The sequence below is a fragment of the Talpa europaea genome (genome assembly GCF_964194135.1).
Source record: "Talpa europaea genome assembly, chromosome: 5".
In the NCBI taxonomy this organism is placed as follows: Eukaryota; Metazoa; Chordata; class Mammalia; order Eulipotyphla; family Talpidae; genus Talpa; species Talpa europaea.
The window spans coordinates 102,749,187-102,775,819 of NC_140071.1; the positions used below are offsets into that span (position 1 = coordinate 102,749,187).

At 35.9% G+C, this 26,633-nt stretch overlaps 1 protein-coding gene across 1 annotated transcript in view; it reads left to right on the top strand.

Moving 5' to 3' along the window:
* Positions 1 to 3,266: 3,266 nt before the first annotated feature.
* GC (GC vitamin D binding protein) overlaps positions 3,267 to 26,633 on the top strand; it is a gene marked incomplete at its 3' end in the record, with an annotated part of 34,465 nt that continues 11,098 nt past the window's right edge. Inside the window, exons 1-6 of the mRNA XM_084232985.1 lie at positions 3,267 to 3,336; positions 19,061 to 19,130; positions 19,695 to 19,827; positions 22,265 to 22,476; positions 23,545 to 23,677; positions 23,976 to 24,070. Of these exons, the coding sequence (XP_084089111.1) occupies positions 3,279 to 3,336; positions 19,061 to 19,130; positions 19,695 to 19,827; positions 22,265 to 22,476; positions 23,545 to 23,677; positions 23,976 to 24,070 (701 nt within the window). The 5' untranslated portion in view covers positions 3,267 to 3,278. The remainder of the gene's footprint in view (positions 3,337 to 19,060; positions 19,131 to 19,694; positions 19,828 to 22,264; positions 22,477 to 23,544; positions 23,678 to 23,975; positions 24,071 to 26,633) is intronic.

Below are 26,633 nucleotides of genomic sequence, written 5' to 3' on the forward strand. Positions count from 1 at the left end.
TTTGAATGAATTAATCAGAAGACATGATTGAGGTACTGTTAAAGTATAAAAATGTGCATATGCTATATTATCTTGAAAATGGAAACTACACTACGTTAATAGTTATCTTCCCAGCTCTGGTTTCTCAGTTATTTTGAAAATCTGACACTCAAGAGTTTCTTTATCTTCAAATAATTTACAGTAAGATTAAAATACATTTTGTAATTAATGTGAAAAATAAGCTAGTTTAGTCAAAGGAAAAGTTAAGAAAGTTTGTAATAATCAGGAAGCTGGTCTTTGACCAGCATAGAATTGATCCTTAAACAGCAAGCCTATCTTCCCACGTTGCCTTTGGCAGAGCTTACAGTACATGTCTGCTAACCTCCCTGTATCTTATGGATTTCTATTGGCCTTACAGACCTAACTCTGCTTTGATAACTGCTTAGTTGTCTTTTTTTGCAACTAGCTAGAATCTGTTTTCTGAATCTAACACTCAAGTTACTGTATTTTAAATGCATACAGAGAGAATTTGACTAAAAATATACCTGTTCAGTACAGTCTGAGATTTTGAGAGAATCTAAACATGCAGTTACTCCTTTGTTACTAAACTGGTAACATAAGTCTAGATCACTCATCTGTAATAGTTCTAAAGCCAGGATACAGGGTTGACTTTAAAATTTTCCACCAGGTTCCAAACCTCAATTCCAATCACCTTCTCATATATTATAAATTTGGAGAAATGATAGAGAATGTAGTAATAACTAGAATAAGAGTAATAGCTAACAATAATGTATGTTACCACATGTCCTATGTTCTGGCAAACCCTGCACAACAATCTTATGTCACAGGTACTAATAGTTATCACTACTTTTGCATATGAGAAAAATGAGGCTTAGACAAAATAATTTCCCAAAGTTATAGAGCCAATAAGAACTGAATAGAGATTTGATACCAGAGCCTCTGTACCCAACCTTCATCTAAAAAGAGGGCTACTGCAGGAAGCTGATGTCAATAAGTAATAATCACCTGTGCCATGTTGGGTACAGGAAGAATGTAGGTAGGCCTTAGTGCCCTCTTCTGTAAAATGGAGATGTTGAATTTCACATTAAGTTCACTCTGATATTATCTCTCAAATTATATTATCCTAAATATAGGTGAAACAATACGTGATATTCACATCAAAGACATCTTTACAGACACATCACCCAAAGCAGTGATAGTGAAGGCAAAGATCAACAGCTGGGACTGCATCAAATTAAAGAGTTTCTGCACAGCAAAAGAGACAATAACAAAAACAAAGAGAAACCCCACCAACTGGGAGAACATTTTTGCACACAACACTAATGATAAAGGATTGATCACAAAAATCTGCAAAGAGCTGATGAGACTCAACAACAACAAAGAAAATAATCCAGTCAAAAAATGGGCAGAAGAGCTAAAAAGAAACATCTCTGAAGAGGAAATGCAAATGGCCAACAGGCATATGAAAAAATGTTCAACATCACTTGTCATCAGGGAAATGCAAATCAAAACTACCATGAGATACCATCTTACACCAGTGAGAATGGCACATATGAAAAAAACTAGCAACAACAAATGTTGGTGAGGTTGTGGAGAAAAAGGAACTCTCCCGCACTGCTGGTGGGAGTGCAAACTGGTCCAACCACTGTGGAGAGCTGTGTGGAGATTTCTGGACCTACTAAACATAGAGCTTCCATATGATCCAGCAATTCCACTCCTAGGTACTTACCCAAAGGACACAAAAACATCAATTCCAAAGAGCACCTGCACCCCTATGTTTATAGCAGCACTATTTATAATAGCTAAGCTTTGGAAACAACCCAAATGCCCAAAAATAGATGACTGGATCAAGAAGATGTGGTACATATACACCCTGGAATATTACTCAGCATTCAAAAAAGATAAGCACATGCAATTTGCAGCAACATGGATGACGCTGGAAGGGACCATGCTCAGCGAAATAAGCCAGAAAGAAAAAGAAAAATACCGGATGGTCTCACTATAGCAGGAATCTAGAGAACTTAAATAAGGGACCAGGAAAATGAATAACTATAAGAAAGTGAAAATCAAAATCAACAAAAAACTATGAACCAGAGACAGTCTATGGGGGGTGGGGGTTGGGGAGGGGAGGGATTGGGGTCAAAATAAGGGGGTTGCAATTGTATGGGGAAGATAAAATAAAATTTATTTAAAAAAACTTATAGGGGCCTCCCCGGTGGCGCAGCGGTTGAGCGCTGGGTTGCGAAGCTGCCCGCGGCCTCTGCGGCGCCGGTTCGATCCCCGGCTGCTCCCAGGCCACCAGAGGAGGGTCCTGCATGGCGCGCAGACCTCTCCTGTCGCCCGCTGCTCCCCTCCGCAGTGTACTTCGGTCCTTCTGCCTGCTCTGCTCCCTGCTCTGGCTCTGGTGAATTCTCTCACCCTCCCGCGCTTCTGACTGTACCCAGTGCATGTATAAACAAACAAACAAACAAACAAATAAATAAATAAAAAACATGCATCTATAAAAAAATTATATTATCCTAAAATATACTCATTACATAGTAATAGAGAGAATTTTAGCTGAAATGCTCAAAGAATTGCCACTAACTTCTGTGATCTCAGACAACTCATTTAACTCTGCTAGTGGTTACCTGGCTGACTTCAAGTTATTTCAAAAAATGTTATGTCAGTGCTGCAAAGAGTAGTGGACAGTCTTCTATCATATTTAATAACAGTGAATGATGAGCATAAGCTAATTGTAATGAGTTGGCTTCTCACTCTTTTCCTTATTGCATAAAATATCTAGTCTGCAATATTTTAAGGTAATCCTTATTTGTAGTAGGTTTAAACAAAGAGGAGGACAAATTTTAAAATAAACAAAGAGGCAGTATGACAGAGAGAGACACAAACACAGAGACAACATCTGAGTTTATACATGAGAAGTTTATAAATGAGAAGTATAGTTTATACTATAAAAGAGGGAGGAAATGTGCACAATAATGCATTAAATAAATTTTAGCAAAAATTAACAGTGGAAAATATCCTATGTATACCGTGACTTTTGCAGTTGAACAAAGTTAATGATTAAAATCTCCTAGGTTTTCCACCACATTCTCCCCATTCTGTCTATTTGCCTTGATTGATGATATTTTCTTTTGTGAGCCAAGGATGACTGCACTTGCTTCTGTGTAAAGATTAATAATTGATTAGCTTGCAGTTGCAAGTTCTTAGTAAAAGGAATTGGTTCGTTTGGGCTGCCATTTTTTACTGGGTTACCTGGAGGACTTGCCAGCAGGAAAATGAAGAGGGTCCTGGTTCTCCTGCTCATTATAGCATGTGTGCATGCTTTAGAGAGAGGTAAGACTTTCTACGGAATGGCCACTGACAAGAACTCTTAGTAGTCTGATTTTGATACCATTTAAAAAAAATTACACAAAAAGGTGAAAAAAATATTGGCAAAACTTGGGAGAAGAAGATTTAAAGAGGGATTAATCTGAACTCAAATGAGCCATATAGTATTCAACTGAATAACACCCCCAATCAAGAATCTGGTGAAAGAAAGAAAAATTGAATAACTTGTCATTCATCCTTACCTATATTCTGATAACCAAGATCTGGAAAGTGGCTTTAAATTAGAAATTTAATTGTTAAAACAATAATGCAACCGGAGATTGTGACCTATCACTGAACATTTTTTAGAACTCTAAACTTCATTAGCATTGAAAGCATAAGATACCAGGCCCACAATGCATTGAAGTCAACTAAGATTTCTTTGATCTTCAAGGAATACTGTACCTTCAATATCTGAAGCAGCAATATAGTTTCTAAAATATCCCACATTAAAAATTTTAATAGAAATGAAACATTGAGATAAGCGAGTTGTTTTTCATTTTGAAGTTATCCTTCAAATGGTGTCTTTACCTTTGAGCAATGTTTAAAGACATTTTATAAATGCTAGAAACTGAAGTTCTCTGAGTTATTACAACTTTATGAATTTTGTAGCTTGGGAGCTTTCTGTAATCAGTTTCAATTTACTTTTCTAGGTGATTCTTTAGTGCTTATGAGGGAATCTGTTTTCTTTCTGTTTTGAAAAATGAAGATTTTCATTTCATGCTGTCACCTACAGTCTCATCCAAGTCACACGTTATTATTCATATTAATAGCATATTTAATCATTGGAATAAAATGTCTACATCTCAGGCAAACATCAGTTATTAACTAACATGAATAACCTTATTCCTGGCTTTTTCTTACTCTTTTTACATTCACTTTTCCTTGATCACTTGTCATTAAATATTTATTAAATTTTGTCTTAGTCATCCATAGATCCTTTGCTAAGCTGTAAACCTTAATTAAGACAACACATTCTGAGATCTAGTGGAATATAAATTAGTGAAACAAAGTGTGTCCCTTAAAAATCTCTGATTAGGTCAAGATGATATCCCCTGAGATATAGAAAATATATTTGTAAATAATAAGAGTCCAATATTTGGGAACAGCAGTCCTGACTTATTTGTTCTCTAATCTGTAATACCTGAGTGTGACTCAATTACCAATTCAGTGATACCTGAAGTTAGGTATACTCTCTTGGCAGTAGGTTACAGACAATACAGATTTAGGGGCTTGGAAGGAAACTTGAATGGTTGGGTGAATGTTTTGGGTTGAAATTCTTTCTGACTGTCACAGTTCTAGATTACTGACCAACTATCCACAGCCATATAAGCAAAACACCTTTTCCAAAGTGTATTTCACTCAAGATTCACTTGGAAAACATTTCTATGACCACACATGCTTGAGAAATCAGCCATACATTAGTCCTCGTTTGGTTCACTGTCAAAGTCTCTGCTGTTGAAAGGTTCCAGTCAGTCCTACACAAAGAAACCTTACTTAACTCGGAGATTTTAATTGTATCATTTTAACTGAGGTTACACTGGCTTAAAATACTGTATAAATTTAGGGATAAGGCTTCACACCTCTTCTGAAATATGTTACCACAACACAATCACCACCAAAGTTCCAATAATCTCTACTATAGTTCCCCCATTATTTTTCTCTTGACTCTCATCAGCCTCAATTCTGCAATCAGACTTTTAGTGTTTGTTTTGGTTTAGGTTTTTGTTAGTTCCTTTGTCTTCTTTATATTCCATATAGAGTGAAATCATTCAGTATTTGTTTCGCCCTCTAATTTGTCTCACTCACTTAGCATAATCTCCAATTCCATGTTGTCTCAAATGGCAAGATTTCATCATTTTTATAGCTCAGTTATTCTACTGTATATATATATATATATATATATATATATATACCACATATTTGTAACCCACTCATCTGTCATTGTACACTCATGCTGTTTCCATAACCAGGGAATTGTACGTAGCAGTGCAATGAATCAAATAGAAAAGCACATTCTTTCAAATCAGCATTTTTTGCATTATTCAATTAGATAACTAGGAGTGGAATGCTAGATCATGTGGCAGATCTGTTCATATTTTGAGAAGCCACCATACTGTTTTCCCTAAGTGTTAGACCAATCTACATTCCAACCAATGGAATATAAGTGTTCCTTTTTCTCCAGACCCTCAATGTTTCCAGTCTTTTTGACATCAGTGGGCATATCTCATAGATTTGAGGTCATATCTCATTGTGGTTTTGATTTGCATTTCCCTAGTAAGTGTTGAGCAGTTTTTCATGTACTTTTTGTCCATCTGTATTCCCTTTTTTTTTTTTTAAGATTTATTTATTTATTTATAAAAGAACTGGGGTACAGGCCAGATGTGTGGGAGGATGAGAGGATTCACCAGAGACAGAGCGGGGAACAGAACAGGCAGACTGACGAAATACACTGCAGAGGGGAGCAGTGGGCGCGACAGGAGAGGTCTGCTGCACCATGTGGGACCCTCGCTGGCTGGCTGGGATCAAACCAGCGTTGCAGATGCTGCAGACAGCTTCACAGCGCTGCGCTCAACTGCCTGTGCCTCCAGGGGAGGCCCCATCTGTATTCCTTTAGAGAAAATATCTATTTAGGTCTTCTGCCCATTTTTTGATCTAGTTATTTTTCTTTTTGTTCAATTGTATGTAGTCTTTGTAGATCTTGAACATTAACCCAGAATTTTTCAAACATATTGGGCACTTTACTATATCTTGGAAAATCTTAGGTCTAAAATCTTAGGTCTATTTCTTGGAAATATCTTAGGTCTAAAATTCTATGTCTTGGAAATATCTTAGGTCTAAAATTCAGGTCTATGGCTCAATATAAATATTAGAATTAATTAGTTCAATTCAGTTCTATCTAATGGCTTTGAGGATTCAGTGTACAAGCCTAAGCCTAAATCTGGATATTCTCAACAAAATATCCACTTTATTTACCCCATGAAAAGCAAAAAAAAAAAAAAAAAAAAAATTAAAAAATGGTGTTTGAATAATGCCTCCACTTGACTTATTTTTCCAGGACTGAAATGGATGTAGCACTAATTTAAAATGTATCTGTTCCTCTCCCTCTCCCCACCAAAAACAAACATCAATTGCTAAGGGAAAAGGCGTCATTTTCAAAAACTATTGATAAGAACAGGGCATCATAAACATTTTCCTTTTAGCTTTAAGCATTTACTTTTCAGCATGCATATTTTTACTAAACATGATATCAAACAACAAACGGAAAGCCTCCTTTGGGTAGTAGGTGAGTTGTGTTTTTCCTTCTCTCACTTGCATGTGGGAGGCCTAGACAATTGTGGGATACCCAATCTCCCAACCACCACTAAACCTCTCTTTTCTACATGTTATCCCTTCATCAGTGACCCCTTTAAAAAAAGTTACCCTAACTTTGATTCAGGAACATAGTTGTACAGAATGTCAGAGAAGTAATTTAGGATAAATACATACCCTGTTTTCCCAGGCATGTCTTTTATAGCCTTGCTTAAAACCCACATAGTAGATAGTGACCTAGGATTTGAGATCTACAAAATGAAAAGTCATACAGTCATACAAAGATCTAGAATCTGTTTCAAATTGTAGGAACTAGGTGAAAAAGTCCTGAGCTTGGAACAAACATGACATGATCCACACTCAGAAAGGTGGCAAAGATAAAGGACAAAGCTTAGCCAGAAGGATCTTTAACCTCCCTGGAAATCAGCAGCAATGTGACACCACATACAGTGTCAGGTATGGACTCCCCATCATGTGTGGAGTGTGGGGATATATGTGCATACTCTAAAAGGCCATGAGATTAATCTAGATAGGAAAGTGATAAAAATCTTTCAAAGCAATCAATTACTCTCTCCCCCAGCATCTAAGTCACCTAATTTTTTTTAAGATTTATTTATTTATACAAGAACTGGAAACTGGAATGTAGACCAGCGATGCGGGGGTGAGAGGATTCACCAGAGACAGAGTGGGGAGCAGAACAGGCTCCGTGTGTGTGTGTGTGTGTGTGTGTGTGTGTGTGTGTGTGTGTGTTTCCCCCCAGCAGGGGGATTGCTGGGTCATAAAGTAGTTCTACTTTCAATTTTTTGAAGAAGGTCCATACCACTTTCCAAAATGGCTGCACCAATTTACATTCCCATCAACAGGCTATAAGAGTTCCTCTTTCTCTACACCACATCCTCTGCAACATTTGTTATTAGCAATCATTTTGGTGTAAGCCAAATGTGAAATGATACCGCATTGTGGATTTGATTTGCATTTCCCTACTAAGTGGTGGGCATTCTTTCAAATGTCTATTGGCCATCTGTACATCTTTGGAAAGGCGACTATTCAGATCTTCTATTTTCAGTTGGGCAATTTGTGGGGTTTTGTTGTTAAATTGGATGAGTTATTCATATGCCTTGGATATATGGTGTACAAATATCTTCTCCCATTCAGACAGTAGGCTGTCCTTTCAGTCTACTGAAATTTTCTTTGCTTACTCATTTTTGTTTCTAATAGCTTTATTTTGGTGTCTTTGGAATTATATATATACACGCATACATGTATACACATACACATATACATTATGTCATCTGCAAATAACAATTTCACTTCTTTTCAAATTTGCATTTTTTTCTTTTTTTCATTTTGTTTTATCACCAATTAAATAGAAGTGGTGAAAGTTGACATCCTTGCCTTATTTCTGATCTTAAAGGAAGAGTTTTCAGTTTTTCACTGTTGAGTATGATGTTTGGCTCCAGGGTTGCAATTTATGGTCATTTTGTTTAAAATCTTTTGGATAAACTTATTTCATCCTTACAACACTATGAGTTGCTACTATTAGTCCCCATTTCATAAATAGAAGAAAACTTAGGAAAAGAGAAGCTAAGTAACTCACCCAGGCAAATGAGCTGGTAAGTGGCAGAAACAGAATTTTAAGTCAGTAACTTGTGGTTAAAACATTGCTCTCAATTACTGCTTTGCCATCTCTCATGAGACAGATACTTGGAATACAATCTTTCACTAATGTAAAACCAAGTATAAAAAAAATAGCGAGTCACTACAACCGATGAAAAGGAATTAAGCAAAATTCATGCTGCTAACAAATAAAGAGGTAAACTGAAGATATCTTAACATTTAAAAAATGCATTTATTAAGGATTGCAGCAGAACTGCAATCCAGGACATGAAAACTATACAAGTCCATTGATGGTTTAGCATAACCTATATTTATGCACAGGGAAGAGGGGAGAGTTTAGCTGGAGTCCTTTAAATTTAAAAAAAAAAAAATGGAAATCTGCCCTGAAAATTCCAAGCAGATAAATCTTAGTCTGTTCAGTTATACAAATAAAGCTCAATTAATCCATTTTATGAGACCAATCCCACATGGACATTTATTGCCTATGCCCCAAGAAGCCATACACAAAATTTCCCAAAGTTGATATGAGGCAACAACATTTGATTAACTCCCTATCATTTAAGAAATTTCAGAACTACACTGTGAAAATTTCCATCACTGTGAAAAATAAATAAACATTGCTCTAATCACATGAGCTGCTTTGTAATAATACACCCCCGCATTTCATTCTATGTTTTGGCTTAAGTGCTCCCAGCTTGGAAATGATTCTTATGGTGTGTACATAATAAACCTCTACCAATTATTTTGGAGATTCATTAGTTTTGCTTTGGCTTTTTCTGAACTTTTGACAAATCTAAGCTGCAAGATTTGGGACTCAAACATTGGACAGATTCTGGTGACTGTCCATAGTTTGAGGGATTGTCTATAAATCAAGCATTTATGAGAAATCAGTGTCTCAGTTCTTGTCAATCCTTACATTTTATTTTCAAGGGCACATGCATGGTATTTTCCATTTTTTATGCTCTGGGTCTATTTTAGAAAGAATTTCTTTCACACTGCCTACAATAGCCACCCATAACTGGCCTAAGGTTCAATTCATGCCTACTCCACATAACTGACTCTGTCTGTTCATTTCCCTGTTTATTATCCTAGCATTAACATATCTGAATCATTTATTTTCAGTCACGTATTACCTTCTACATTCTGTACATTTTAACCCTGAAATGAAACAGGCTTTGTACTGATCATTCTACAGAAAGGTCCTCAGTATTCCCTTTTGTCTCTCTCTATCTAGTTCAAGGACAGTGAGCTCTCTCTTATCCATTACATTTCTACAACCATACATAGTCTTTGTCAGACCCTTTCTCCCCTTCACCTAGCTATTGTAATAGTTCCTGACCAAATCCTCACCTCCCTTTCCTTTCCCAATCAATTCATATTATCAAAATGTAATATAAAACCTGACATGTCATAAGTGAAGTCCAAAAATAAAATACACAAAAATCAGAATCATTATTGTAAATTTCATGAAATGATGGTGAGCTTGCAGTGAGCTGATGGGATTCTGTGGATCGAGATGCTAGGATTTTAGCTTCTGCTTGGAATCACCTATGATGGGTAGAACCTTAGGTTAAAATATTAATGAATGTATGGTAGACAGAAAAAGAACCTCCCAAAATACCCACATCCTAATGCATGGAATCTCTGAATAGGTCAAGTTACATCTCAAAGGGGAATTAAGATTATAGATGGAATTAAGAATGCCAGTCAGATGACCTTTAACAAAAAATTATTCCAGCTTATCTGGGGACAACTTAATCATACACCTCTTTAAGGTGGGAAAGGGAAGCAGGAGAGAGTCATTCAGAGAAAGATGTGTCAAATGAAAAAAGGCACATGTGCAAATTACTGGCTTTCAGGAAAGAGGAAAGGATGCGGAGCAGAGAAATATGAGTCAGTTCTAGAAGCTGAAGCAGCAAGGAAATGGATTCTTCCTGAGAACCTCCAGGAAAAACAGAACCTTGGGGACACTGATTTTAAACCAGGGAGAAATCTGTATAAACCCAGTAGAACTGTGAGTAGTAAAGTTACATTGTTCAAGTCACAAAATTGTGGTTATGTGTTATAGTAGCAGAAGTTGTCTAAATGTTTCTGCTCCTACAGCTTACAGAGACTTCCAGGAGCAAAGAATCATTGAGTCACTCTTTTCAGACAACCATTTTAATGGCCAGGTTCAGGAAGAGTTGGCCAAGGATGACTCTGTGGTACAAATTAATTCATCCCTCTGCTTCCTGGTTCTTTCTATTTTCCTCTTTTCTTTCATATTCCTCTGACCAGAAAGTACTTTAGGTTACCACCTAAGAGAAAGATCAGGGCAAGTCATATCACAAGGATATATAAAATCTGATACTCTGTTATTTTTGGATTTGAATACAAAAGAGCTGCTAACATTCACTGAATATTTATGACATATTAGACATTTTTTCATAGGCTAGCCTTATGAAGGTACTACTTAAATCCTATTAGATACAACTGTTTCCTCTTTACAAATGAGAAGACTGAGGAGGAACAGAGAGGATAAATATCTTGCCCACGGCCTTACTCCCTGGGGTATCAGGAATTCAAATCCAGGTAGTCTGCATTCAGAATGTCTTCCCTAAATCAAAAAATATAGCCTCATGCGAATATGGGGTAGGGTTTTTTGTTTGTTTGTTTTGGGTTTTTTTTTTTTTTGTCCTCATGCAGTCAAAGTGTCATTAAAGTTTAATTTGACTTGCTGTTAACACTGGAGCTTTCCCATAAAAATTCAGATTTCTAGTTTCTCTGGAAGCATTAAAAGATGTGATAATAAGAGCCAAATTTTCACATGGCAACCATGAACTAGAGTTCAACTGTGACTGCCCCTTTTGGAATAGAACTATAGAACAACTGACATTTTCCTTTCTTTGCCTGAAGCAAATTGTTAAGTTATGCAGTCCTAGGTCATAACAGCATTTGAATTTGCTATCCTTAGTGTCTTTGTAATAATTTAAGACTGAAAACCATTTAAAGAAAGCAGTAAGTTAAGAAGTGATTGTCTTTTCAGGAAAAAAACAGGCAAAATAGTCACTTATATATCCATAAATGAAAGCACATATGTACTCCTGTGTATTAACAAGTTGTGTTTTTCTATCCTAAAGTTTGCTTAACATTTTACTATTCAAAAACTGTATTATTAAAATATAATAGTACAGTCTTAAAACATATTTTAATTCAAAAATATCATCATGAAAGTAAATTCACGATGTTATATATAGTTTCTGCTATAAACATTAGCTAGCTATTTAAAAAGAAAATACTTTCATAACAGATGCAATCCATACTAGACTTTTTAAAAACAGTTGATTGTTGATGACGCTGGCATTTTACATTGATGTTTAAGTTTTCATGGAAAATACAGCTAATATGGTATTCCAGTGTCAACTGGAATTCAATACCTGGAATATATCCTGCAGACAATAGTGGTATTTTATTTTCAACCTACAAGATATTGACAAACCTCATTATTAATTTATTTGGTAAGTTAGCTCTCTTTAGCTCACTAAGATAAATGAAATGCCATAAAAGCATTTTAAGCAATCTCAATCATAATGCTTAGTGCAAAATACCACTGAGAGCTTAATACTTGCAAAATGTTCCATTTAAATAACGGTTCTTACAATTATCCAAAAATGAACCTTCCATGTTCCACTGGAATTTAAAAGAATATCAGAAAATTATATTCCATTAAGGGAAAAAAAAACTTGCTAGCACTTCAGCATAACAATTAACATAGAATTATTTTGGGCTTATGAACAGTTTATATATAGATTTTGCAAAAAAGAATAAAAATATAAAAACTAACTTTTGAAAATGAAGGTTCCTATACAAAATAATGTCACTTATGGAAATCTGTTGTCCTTAAAAATAACATTTAAATGGTCCAGAGGATTTACTTGACAAAAAAAAAAAAAAAATCCATGTCTAATCGTGGTAGTAATATTAGATTAGATATCATGATTTATTTATACACTCAGTTTTAACAGCCATGGGATATGAGGATTAACAGAAAACAATGAAAGAAAATTATCTTCGTTCAAAATTTTCTGAAGTTTTTAAATTAAGAGATAGTGTATGGTAAACCAATGATATAGAATCACTATTTCCTGTTTATATCAGCCTAAAGGTAGATACGGAATTATGATTTAGTCATTCCTTATCAAAGGATACTGCCTTCAAATTTCATAATGCTTAACAACTGGCTCTTTTTGAATAGTCTTATGCAGAATTGTGCCAGGCACACAAGACCTAAAAGATTTAGTTATGATTTCTGCCCTGAGTTTTCATAAAAAACAAAGACAATTTTGCTTGAGGGAACTCTACTAGTACTTCTAAGGTATAGTAGCATATTACTAGAGTGTATTACTACCTGGCCCTGTCTACACTGAAGCCCAAAGCACTTGCTTGGGACTTGAGTCAACCTATTCACCTTTCTATGTGCAAGGTTTAATGAATCTTGCAAGTTTGTTTATACAATAGGAGAGGGAGATATGAGGAGAAAGAATGAATTATTCCAGGATTGAATTGTTACAAATTAAGACTTCATAATGGCAGGAACAATATTGAATCTTAGTAACATAAGCAGAATAATGCTAAATTCTAATAGAGTAATTATCAAACTCAGACAAAAATGTGTTTCAAAAGTTACTGTTTCATTATTCAGAAAAAAAGAACAATTTCCCATAGAAAATTTCACATTGAGATGAAGTTCTTTAATAACTGCACAAAAATATGTAATTACTGAAGGTGAACTGTGATAACTACAAATGCCCTAGGATTTTTGTGGCTAAATGAGATAATACATACAAAATATTTATAAGAGTGTTTAACAAATTGTTGGCACTCAAAAGAGAACCATTATTTTGATATTACTATTCTTCTATTGCTTAAAAAATAAGCCCTGCAATGCATTCTAAGTTTCCAGCTTAGGACACAGAGGACTTCAGCCATCTCAAATGGAGGAGAGGGAAACTTACTCCCCTATTCTCATCCCTGCAAAAGTATTTGTACAAAATGAGGAACCTTTCCCATGATGGGAAGGGCAGTGGAAGGAGATGCATGGAGGAAGACAGATTGTAACATGAGTGTGACATCTGCACAGGTCACCACCCAGGATGAGTCCAAGGATCATTAGTTTGAGTGAGTCTCTGAGACCATTGCAATTGCAGTCTCTGGGCAACTGACCCACTGTCCCTATACCATCTACTCTTTTAACTGGTTTTTGAAGTTTCAATATCTGAAATGAAATTCCATGATGGCATCTTGGAATAGTTAACTAATCCTCTAGATTAACCTATTTAGAGATGTCATGTAGAGCCTAGGTTTAGTATTAAAACAACTGAATTTCTTTCTATCAACTCACACTCCAAAAATAGTACTCCTGATTGTGAACAGCAATATTAATATTAAAAGCCAAATCAATGCTTTCTGTAATAATTTAGTGATAACTAATAGAGATCACTATTGTTTTCAAAAAAACAAAAATGTTCATTTGACTGCGACTTTCTTGTTTATGATGCTTCTGGCAATATGTTAGTAGTTTTCTTTATCTCCAATAATTTGAGCAGTTTCCTAAACCAGGCTAGCAGTATTTTATTTCTTAGTAAAAACACTACCCTAAAGCCACCAATATCTAGCCTGACTTGTTTGGAAAAAACACTTCAAAACATAATCTTAAAAAGTTTTTTTTTTTTAATCCATATAAAATAACTATACTGGCCTTTTCTGACACAAAGGAATCTGTCAGAATAGAAATAAAAATGCTAAGAGAATGAAATTGCAAAAACATAAAATGCCCAACAGAACTTGAAAAGATCACTGGTTCTCCAGAACACAATAGAAAAACAGCAACTTAAGATAATTCCTATTATCCTGTAAAAATGTCTATTTAAATGTTTGTAGGGTTTATCCATTTCTCCTGCTATGAAACAATTTTCTAGGGAACCAAATTAGTTTCAGAGAAAGATAACAATTGAAGCATCTAAAATACTCTTTTGGTAAATTTTTGTATCAAAACAGTAAGTGTCTTATTGTTTATTGTTTATGTCTCCAGGATGAAAATTCTATGAAGACAGGGATATGTCGTTTTGCTCCCCATTGTACATTAAATACTGCACCAGTGCCTTAAAAGTAAACCTTCAAAGCACATCTGTAGCATGTATGAAGGAATTTTATCAGCTGTAATGATGCAGTAAAGATTTCCCTAAAGTAAATGAAATTTGTTTCTGAAAGTTCTGAATTTGACAACAGAATGTTTCACAATATAGATAGTAATGGTGTGCCCTATTGCAAAAAAAAAAGCAAAAATTCTGTTAGTGAAATTTGTAAACATTTAGAGTTGAGGGGTCACTTGATGTGGAATGATTTCACCAGTATCACTAAGATTGTGCCAATATTTACTGAGGCCATGTCAAAGTCCATATTATCCTCTTATAATCACTGACACATTAAAGAACAAAGACAATTATGATTCATTTGTGGCAGGATTAAATTATATGAATCAAAGTGAGCTCAACTGGAATATTAAACTGAAGAGTACTCCATGGACTGAGGACTCAATTTGTAATTATCACATTGCATGTTAACGTCCATATTGGTTGTTTTTTGGAGATAAGAAATTGATTAATATATTTGCTTAGCTTTTAAGCTGTATATCTTTGGATAAATGCATAAATGAAAGGTTAATCTGAAATACATTTCTAGCAGTCTACCAGACAGATATATGGTACAACAGCTGCCTCTACAGGTTATTTTTATAAGAGCAGTTTTACCTTTATAGTTCTGAACTTTCTCAATGTCTCTTGTTTTGGGTTTCTTCCTTGTTGCTATGATGCCCAGGGCTGAAGTTTCAGCAAAAATGGTTGTAAAACTATTTTAAGTCTTTCTGTGGTCAACCTAGTTTCCATATTATCTCTAATCATTTTTACATTTTAACTAAAATATAATGAAACACTGTAGATTCTGTTTGTTGCAGATACAAGTAATTGACTTAATGAAAACTCTGAAGAGAGGCTAATCTGCAGTGTCCACTAACACTACAATCACACAGACACACACACCTACTCATAAAACACTGAATGAAACTACTTTGGTACTTTCATCTGAATTGAGAACAGAAACAAAATTTTTTTTCAAGATGTTTGTGCATCAGAGGTACCCTATTTGTGAATAGAGGCTTTTGCTTTGCATGTCATTGAGTGATGACAGTGGAAGTAGCAACAAAATAACCTCCTTGAAGTTTTACAGGGAAATTTTATTTAACTAATTTAGCTCTTATACATCAAAGAGAAATAAGTTCTTATGAGAGCCATGTGTATCTCTGTGTGTGTGTGTGTGTGTGTGTGTGTAGGCACATGCATGTGTGTGTGTCTTAAAGTACCTTAAGTTTTGTGGGAAAAAAGATTTCCCATAATTTGGTAGTGATCATAAAGATCATGAGGATACAGTCTTGTATTAAATTCAGGCATCTTTGGTACATCTGATTATTTATATTCCATTTGAATATTTCCCGGAAAAAATGAAATCATTTCTTCAAAAAGCTGATCATTATTTAATTACCAATTACAAAGTTTTCTCACAACTAACTAAATCAACTGCCAGGCATTTTCCTAGCTCTACTTTAGGAATAACATAAAACTCCATTGAATTAACGTTACAGCTCTTTGTCAGGAAGGATGGCTATGCCGGGAATTCTTTCTCTCTATGCTGTAATCTCAGACCCACAGAATACCATTAATGATTGATGGAAATTTTCTGCCTTATTTTGACCTTTTGAAACTGCAACAATATCTGACCTTGTAAACTAATCAATAAATTCCAGGAAATGTACTAGATGTGAAAGTTTTCAGACATAACAGAAGTTTGAAGTCAGTGGTTTTTTGTACTCCATTGATTTATTAGCTTTACCAACCCTACCATTTTTTGTAATTTCCAAGATAAGGTAAAATTTGAACATGTAGGTTTTCCTATGTGATTTTAATGGTTTTTCTTTTTTGTGAGTTGGTTGCTATTTACAAAGTGCTATTTTGAAATGTCTTTGTTCCTTAATTCTGACTCTTCTCAACTCAGTAATAGATATTTGGTAGCCCACTAAAGATAAAGGGTGCAAAAGCATTACTACTGGGAATTTTCACCAACATCAGGCATTTTCACCATTAAATTGCATAAATTCCTAAAGAGAATTTCTTTAAAAGGAAAAAATGCTTCCCCTTCCTGTATTTATCTACCACTACCTCTACTCACTCCAAACCACAAGACAAAAATTCCTACCTGGTTTATGTATAGTCACTCTCATACAGCACTGAAACTATTAGGGAAATGAAATTTTGGAGGTAAAAGGAATGATGGCAGTTACCATATCACCTGAGATGGAGTCCCCAATATTTCAAGGCTGGAGGATAAATTACTAAGGGTTCAAACTACTTGGACCATGAATATACTTCTTATGTTTCTTTAAAAGAATATCACAATATAAAGCACTGGGAGATTTCCTAGATTTATCTGCTTAAATAATGAATAAGAAAAGACAGATATTGGTGGCCTTCCATGTTCCCAAACCCTGTTGTATACATAAGTACGTTGAATAAGCGGGTTTACAAAAAAAAAAAAAAAAAAAAACCTCATTTCCTCCTGCACTAACCAGTTCCTCTCTAGTCACTGAATGGACTTAAGGTTAGATTCTATGATTTTTCCATTCATCCCCAAATAAGGAACTTTAATTCTCTCATAATAGTCATGGGACTATCTGGTTTGTTAAAGAGTCAAAAATTTATTTAAATTGAAGCTACTCCCCAGAAAAGGCCTATTTCAGTGCTATGGACTGTACATGTACACTTTCTTCTCTTTTCTTCTGCCTGTTTTTGTCTTCCTCCCATTCTTCAGGCTGCTAGTAGTTGCTTGACCATGGGAAAGGTAAAAGCTAGCAGGAGAGGTAAGCAACAGGAAAAACCAATCCCATGGCAACTTGGTGGCTTAGTTTTATTCCTTCCCTCAGGATATGGGACATATTCACAGTTGACATTTTCTCCTTGTGCATACTTTGGAGAGATTGTCACCATTATCCCTATGGATCTCTCACATCCAGCTGGCACCACAAGACTATTAGAGGCCTACCTGGTGGCCAAGGGGTTTGATCCCCAGCCAAGGAGCTAACCCACATGCCACAGCAGACCTCTCCTGTCTCACCCACTATTCCCTCAGCAGTGTATTTCAGTAGATCTGCATGTTCTGCTCCCCACTCTGTCTCTGGTGAATCATCTCAATCTCCCCCACTCCCCACACCTCTGGCCTACACCCAGAAGTATAAATATTAAATAAATAATATAAAAAAAAATTAAGGGCCTCCCTGGTGACGCAAGGGGTTAAGCACCACATTATGAAGCAATCCACAGCTCTGCAGCATGAGTTCAATCCCTGGCCAGCCAGGGACCAATCCACATGGTGAAGCAGATCACTCTTGTCTTGCCCGCTGCTCCCCTCAGCAGTGTGTTTCAGTCAGTCTGCCTGTTTTGTTCCCCACTCTGTCTCTGGTGAATCCTCTCATGTCCTGCATCTCTGGTCTATACCCCGGTTCTTGTATGCATAAATAAATAAATATTGAAAAAAAATTTTAAAAAAACTTAAAAAATTTAAGACTCCCCATTGTTTCTCTGGTTTTCAAGCTGTCTGCCTCTGCACATGGTGTCCCACTGCCCTCCAGATAGTCATTTATGCAGAGGCAAAGCCTACACTTCAGACTACTCCAGGCAGCTTCCTCTCCTATTTGATCTATGTCAGATCCACAGGCCACAGCACAGCTTCCCACTAAAGGTCTTCTCCTTGGCTGCTCAAGGCCACTTAGCCAACTAATCATCCTTTAGATTTCTCCAGTCTGAACCAGATGCCTGCCATAGTATCACAAACTGGATTACCAACTTTCTCAAAAATACTTTGCCCAGGGCCTCCCTGGTGGCGCAGCGGTTAAGGGCTGGTTTGTGAAGCTCCCCGCAGCCTCTGCAGCACCAGTTCAATCCCCGGCCACCAGAGGAGGGTCCCACATGGCACGCTGACCTCTCCTGCCGCCCGCTGCTCCCCTCAGCAGTGTACTTCGGTCCTTCTGCCTGTTCTGCTCCCCGCTCTGGCTCTGGTGAATTCTCTCACTCTCCCGCGTTTCTGACTGTACCCAGTGCTTGTATAAATAAGTAAATCTTTAAAAAAAAAAATTGTCTAATTTCCATCTTTTCTTTCAGCTAAATTTCTAGTCTTTCCCTTATATTCTGGAGGTGGGTAATGCACTAAGGGTGAAAACCCCCTTATGCTCTCATACACAGCCTTTAAAGCTCTGCATCTGTGGGGTTATTTTGGAATGCAGACATATTCTCCACTTATTTTTGGTTCTTTTTTCTTTTGAGGTCTTAGCTGAAACTGAGCCCAAGAAGAAGGGGGGGGATACAAAGTCACATTTTAGTATTATAAAGATAGATCCTAAGAATGATCGTGATAGCAATAATTTCTGGCGTACATCTTTTAACTTAAATACTTTCACTTTTTAATCCTGTCCATTAATTTGTATAGTATTCCATAAACCTCTGATCCATTGTGAGAAAACCATACAGGCACCCAAAAATGAAACTGCATATAGACAGTGAAGAACAAAATGCTGTTTTCACTATGGATAGATCTGTGGTAGTTCCCTTCCTACACACACAATTAATGCAACATCCATTAGGACAAAAACTATGTAAGTTTTTCTATTTCCGTTTTATAGGCAGAGATTATGAAAAGGATAAAGTTTGCAAGGAATTGAGCATTCTGGGAAAAGATGACTTCAGATCTTTGTAAGTATCAGGTATTTACCCATTCTCTTGGTCACTTGACTTGAATGAAACTATGTGGTAACTTCCAGTCAGCATAGCGGGCTAAGCTGATCTCTGCTAAGAGGAGAAACATAAGGCAGTGTGGGCAGAGATGTCAGGCAGGTAGAGGACCTCCAAAGATTTCTGCTGAATTATCATTCCTATGGTCTAAGAATTTGTTACCAGCAAATTTATTAATGAGTTAAGACAATATATAAGCATTGTTTTCTAAGGTAAATTAAAGTGAAAAATAGTACATGATGCAACTTGGACAAAGCCTATGAGGTACAAAACTGGTTCATTTGAGGCAGAGAGAAGAGAGACCATTAAGTTGATTTGATGGAACCCAAGTCCAACATCTATTGTTTTACAAGATATATTTACCTAGAATGTTAACTAATTTTTAAACTAAGCTTCATATTCTTTCCAATAAATAGGTAAGAAAATATGTGTAATTTTCCTTTTAAAAATGAGATTTCATATTTAAAATGCACAATGTAGAAAAAATTAGTTCTCATTAATACATTGACTTATTCTTCTCTTCAGATCAATGGTTCTATATAGCAGAAAATTCCCCAGTGGCACATTTGAACAGATCAGTCATCTTGTGAATGAAGTTGTCTCCTTCACAGAAGACTGCTGCGCTGAAGGGGCTGATCCTGACTGCTATGACACTAGGGTACAGTGTTCTGTGACTGGCCAATTCTAGAGTAATCCTTCAAAGGAAGTCAAGATAGGTTTCTATGTCACATCTTGACAGCAGTTCCACTTACTCCAAGTGTGGGGGAAATATGAAACCAATTTTATGATCTCTGGCCCTATATTAACTCAAGCATAATGAAATCAATTTCCCCATTAGTTCTACACAGTTCAAATGATAAAATACAGGCAACTATGGTTAATGAACCTCTTGAAATAATTCTAATGCAGTCTCTACATCTTAAAAACTTACTCAGATCCATATTTGTATCCTCTTGTTAAAACTGATACCAAGGGCCCCAGAATATTTACGATGCCCTCAAATTATTTTGGGATTCAAATGTTGCTGTGTATACATATACTGGGTTCTGGGTTTTCTTTCTTAAACTGTGTGTGTTGTGTGTTGTGTGTGTGTGTATTAGAACAATGAAGTAATAGTAGCTGAAAAAGTTAAATGATAGGCATAGCAGCAATTTGCCAATGCAGTCAACAGGCCTGATGCAAATGACATCTAGATGCATCTTGACAAAGGCCTTGACAAATAATTTTCCCTTTTCAAGCCTGCAACAGTCTGCAGAAACAGAGCGTACCCATTCATTGTTTTATCTGGTCTTGCCTTTCTAAGAGTTGTATCATTTTCTTCCACCACCAAGCTCATAAATGCCAGTTATTTTTCAAACTCCTATTATTTACAAACCATGATCAAAATAACAGAATACAGTTTTATTTCTATTTTATTTCACATATTTGCTAACCAACCCCTTGATAAACTCTGAATTAGAGTTCAAAAGATATAGATGGCACTGACATTTTTTTATGCATAACACCTCTCCTATTTGTTTAAGGCAATTTTAAATGTGCTGATACTTCCTTTTTTGAAACTATTTGAAAGGAGATAATAAAGGGGAAAACAAAAAAGTTGTCACGTAAAGAAATAGAAAGGATACGCGTCACTGAAAAGGCAGGTATTAAAATAAAAGTTCCTAAAAGAATTCTGATAGCTCAACGGAAGATGTGGACCAAAATGATGAAAAGATACTTATTCTTGATTTGCATAATTTATTCATGTGTTGTTTTCCTTAACTGATAGCTTTAGAAGTCCTAAGGCAAAAATATGACTAATGTAAAATTTTGAGAATGTCAAAGTACTTGTCCCATGTAAATCCCCAAATATTTCTCTAACAATTACTTCTAATGTTTTTATTCCAAACATATTTTCAGGGGAAACATTTTGTTTCTACAATTACTTGGGACTGAGTCTATTCTCAGTATCACAGTGTTGAGGTGGTGAATGAAATTGCAGCAGTGCTTTTCAACCTGTGCCACACGCAAGAATAAGCCTAGGGGCTTGGAAAAACAGATCCTCAAATCCCATTTTTTACCTACTGAGTACAATTTCTGTGTTGTGCATCCCAGGTATTTGTTTCTATACACTCCAATTCTGATGGAAAAGTAGGCTCAAGAACCTTTGGGTAAGAGGCTGCAAACCAATGTAGCAAATGAAAGCAGTCAAACATTAAGAGCCTGTTCATTTAATAAAGAGAAAGGAGGAAAACAGAGGCAGGCCCTCATTCTCAAGGGATATTTGCAGCAGAAAGCAAGTGGAAGATCCTATCAGAGCTTTCTCAAATGATCTCCTTCACCCCAAAGATGCTAATAGCATCCTGAAGAGACACTGGGATAGGGGATAAAAACTCTAATGGTTGCAAATGATGTCTACCTATTAATGAAGGTTATACTTTTATCCTACTCTGGGGAGAGTCATTTAGTAACATAAATAAGACCCTACTTGCATATAGCTATAATTATGCAATTTGTCATGCTGACAAATCATCTCATGCAGCCTTCGGCATGCATAGTTTATTACCAATGAGATTTTAAAGACCAAGATGTACCAAAAAGGATGGAGAGTCTGTAAATCAAGTAAAAGGGGCCAACTGTATAGTAATAGATGGAAACTAGATTTTTGGTGGCAAACATAATATAGTATATACAGATTGATTTGTAAGGCTATGTACCTGAAATCTATATAATGCTATAAAACAGTGTTATTTTAATAAAACATACAAGGGGTCTCCCTGGTGGCACAAGGGGTTAAGTACTGCACTCTGAAGCTATCTGAAGCCTCAAGTTCAATCCCCAGCCTGGAAGCTACCCACATGGCACAGCAGGCCTCTCCTGTCTCGCCTGCGGCTCCCTTCAGCAATGTATTTCACTCAATCTGCCTATTCTGTTTCTCCACTCCATCTCTGGTGAATCCTCTCACCCCCCACATCTCTGGCCTGTAACCCAGCTCTTGTATGCATAAATAAATAAATCTTTTTTTAAAAAAAGTAAAATAAAACATACAAGATGTTATAGTGAACTACAAGCCTGGAAACTTGCACATGAGTGGACATTTTCTTCTTTCATTCTAGACCTCAGCCTTGTCTGCCAGATCCTGTGAAAGTGACACTCCATACCCAGTGCACCCGGGAACTGCTGAATGTTGTTCCAGGGAGGGCCTTGAACGGAAACTCTGTATGGCTGCCCTGAAGCACCAGCCAGAAGAATTTCCTACCTACGTAGAGCCAACAAATGATGAAATCTGTGAGGCATTCAGGAAAGATCCCAAGGGATTTGCTGAGCAGTAAGCAGCTTTCATTTAAATAGAAAAAATGTGTCTCATCTCACCCCACTCTTTACAAATACCTCTACAACAACCCAGACAGCTCTGTATAACACAACTTGACTCTCACCCAATATAGTGCATCTCTGTCAGTGCTGATAATTAAAAATGCCTTTCTCAGACAAAATCAACTTTCCCAAACTCCCACTCCCAATTCTATTAACTGAAGCAGTCTTAGATTCTGTAGCCACATGGTATTTTCAAATATTTGAAAACAGCTGTTATGAGTCCCCTTATGCTATGAATATATACTCCATCTGATCGAATTTTGTTGCTATTCACATTTTGAACTTAATTTTCTCCTTTCTACAATGTGTCCATAGAAATAGTTATGAACATGACACATTGCACTACATAAATAAACATATTACTTTGAACTTCTCAATGTTAAACATTCATAAGGATCCAGATTATACATTGTTTTTTAATATTAGTCTTGGAAGATCATAAAAACCAACAAGAATGTAAAATCAATTTATGATAATAGAAAAAGTAATATATAGATCAAAAACCAAAAAAAGTCATTTAAACTGGTTTTAAGAATATGAAATTCAGGTCATGATTTTATAAAAATTGGTTGGATTACTCATCCTGTTAAGTTTTCAGAGAGGGTTTTGCCAACATTTCAGAGACTCTTTTAGACTCAAAGGGGCTTATGCTCCTAAATATTAAAAAGATTAACAAACAATTAAACATATTCCTAGTGATTGTCTAAAATAGTTAACTGAGGTAGACAATAAAAGGAAAATCCATGACACTCCTTTACATTTGTTCTCAACATAAATAAGCAACTACTGTGAGTCATAAACCTGGTAGACAGTAAATGATTTAAGCAACAAATGACCACTTCTCTCCAGTAATCCACATAGAAGTTAAAGTACCTATGTTTTTAGAGAAAATATTGATTAAAAATGATTAACGTAATGTTCCTTTCTCTGTGTCCTTAGTACTTTTAGATATTAAATTTTATTCATCAGAATAATTTGCTTCCCACTAATGTTTTGACCAACGCTGATATTTTTCCCACAGATTTATATATGAATATTCCAAAAATTATGGACAAGCTCCTCTGCTGTTGTTAGTCGGCTACACCAAGAGTTACCTCTCCATGGTAGGGTCCTGCTGCACCTCACCAAATCCAACTGTTTGCTTTTTGAAAGAGGTAGGTGTCATTTTATCTATGACATAGTTATTTTTTTATCTTCTGTTGATATCATTCCATTTAAATAACAGAAATGGTCAGATTTCAGAGTCAATGAAAGTTTGTAAAAGGCCTCTTTTATATTTTGTTAATTGGAGAAATAAACATAACACTTTTGTGAAAGAAATATCAATAACTTCCTTTGGTCAGAATTCAGTTTTCTAGCCAAAACAATCATTACCTTTATGGTTGTCTTTTGCTATACCTGTACATTGCAATGGATCTTTATTATCTAATGAACTTCTCCCTTAATTTCTAGAGACTCCAGATTAAACATTTATCACTTCTCACCACAATGTCAAATCGACTCTGTTCACAACATGTTGCTTATGGGAAGGAGAAATCAAGGCTCAGGTAAAGGTTAAACACTATCAACAACTTTAGGCATCTAATTCTGATTCTGTGCTTTCTAACCAAATTAGGATTCTCAAAGAAAAAATTTGTAATGAGATTTTATAATTTTATGCTCCAGTAAGCCTCAAAAATATGGCCCAGTTCTTTTTTTTTCTCTATGCAGAATATAAACAATAAAGAACAAGCACATATTATAAAACACAAGATTTGCTTTTAATAAACCTTTTCCATATACTCATCATATTGGAAAATTGGTAGATACTAGACATAATTTCCTCAATATTCATTTTAGCACATATTACAAACACAAAAGAAAAAAACAGATTATTCTTTTTTTCATCTGTTATTTGCTTTGTGCATTTTCCCCCTTGGGATAAGACTTCCTGAATTCTACTTGTGATATGCAATTTTGTGTTATATACATTTCCTAACCTTCACGAATTTATCTTATTTAGCAACTTTATTTGTAACTCACTTTGATTTTTTAAAAAATTTTTAAGGTAAATCCAGATTGCTTTCTGTAATGGTTGTACCAGTTCATATTCCTACCAAAAGGCTTCCTTTTCTCTGTGTCACTGGGGATCTCATTAACATGTGCCGTTCTCACAGGTCTGAGAGGGTATTGCACTGTAGTTCTAATCTCATCTCTCTTATTATAAGTGACAATGAGCATTTTTATATATCTTTTGTCCTTCTGGATATCCTCTGGTGAATTGTCTGTTCATTTACCTGTTTCATCTTTTCAGTGTTGACACTGATTCCTTTTACTCTGACCCATAAACTTTACCCTTACATGGTAAAGAAAGAATCTATTTCATGCTGGGACAAGGTCCCAAGCTTCCCTGATGGAAGCTTTCCTTTGTCTTTTTTTTTTTTTTTTAAGATTCATTGTTATTTATACAAGAACCGGTGTACAGGTCAGATGTGTGGGAGGGTGAGAGGATTCACCAGAGACAGAGCAGGAAACAGAAAAGGCAAACGGACCAAAGGCACTGCTGAGAGGAGCAGCAGGTGAGACAGGAGAGGTCTGCCTCACCAAGTGGGATTCTCCCTGGCTGGCCAGGAATCGAACCAGCACTGAGGAGGCTATGGGCAGCTTCAGAGTGTGGTGCTCCACTCGCTGTGCCACCGGGGAGGCCCTCCTTTGTCTTTTAAAAAAAATCTTCCATTAGAACTATGAAATACTAAGTTGTATTTTCACTAGACCTTCCCTTCAGTTTTCTTTATTTTGCAAATAGGCTATAGAATTTATAATATAAAGTCACATATATAAGATATAACTATCATTAATTTATACTTGCATTCGTATATACAAACTTACAAGGAAGTAGTATCAAATGAATAGGTATTTAGCTAAAAATATTACTGCTACTGGGCCTTCCCTGGTGGCGCAGCATTTGAGCACTGGGCTGCGAATCTGCCCGCAGCCTCTGCAACACCAGTTCAATCCCTGGTCGCTGGCAAGGGTCCCACATGGCGTGCAGACCTCTCCTGCCATGCCCGCTGCTCCCCTCAGCAGTGTACTTCGTCAGTCTGCCTGTTCTGCTCCCAGCTCTGGCTCTGGTGAATTCTCTCACCCTCTCGTGCTTCTGACTGTACCCAATGCTTATATAAATAAATAAATCTTAAAAAAAAAAACCTGCTACTTTTTTAAATATAAAATGTTTGAGACTTCCTAATTTGCTGGTAATGAGATTGAATCAGTAATTAAAAACCTCTCAACAAACAAATCTAGAACCAGATGACTTCACCAGTGATTTCTACCAAATATTCAAAGAATATCAATTCTCAAACTCTTCCTGCCTGCCCCCCAATGAACTCTTTCAAAATCATTTTATGAGGTCAGCATATCATGATGCCAAAATCAGACAGAGATGAGAAAAGAAAATTATAGGCCAATATTCCTGATGAACTAGTTGCAAAATTCTCAACCTAATATTAGCAAACCAATTCAATAATACATGAAGAGGATCATACACCATGATCAAGTAGGATTCATACTAGGAATGCAATGATGGGCCAATATCCACAAATTAGTCAGTGTGATATACCACATTAACAAAATAAAAGATAAAAATCATGACCATCATAGTTGATACCAAAACAAAAAAGATTCAGCATCCATTTATGATACTCAAAATTGATATAGAGAGAACATAATTGCAACAAAATAAAGGTCACAAATGATAGGCCCACAGCTAATATCACACTCAATGTTAAAAAGCTGAATACTTTTCTTCTAAGATCAGGAACAAAGACGACCACTCGTGCCTCTTTTATATAGCATAATATTGTCCTAGCTAGAGCAATTAGGAAAGAAAAAGAAATAAAAGGCATCCAAATTAGAAGTAAAATCATCACTATTTGCAGATGACATAGTATGAAAAGTAGAAAACACTAAAGATGCCATCAAAAGAGTGAGGACTATCAAATTCAGTAAAACTGAAGTATACAAATATTAACACATAAATCTGCTGGATTTCTATACATTTACAAACCATAAGAAAGAAATTAGGAAAACACTATCATTCACGATTACATCAAAAATGATAAAATACATAGG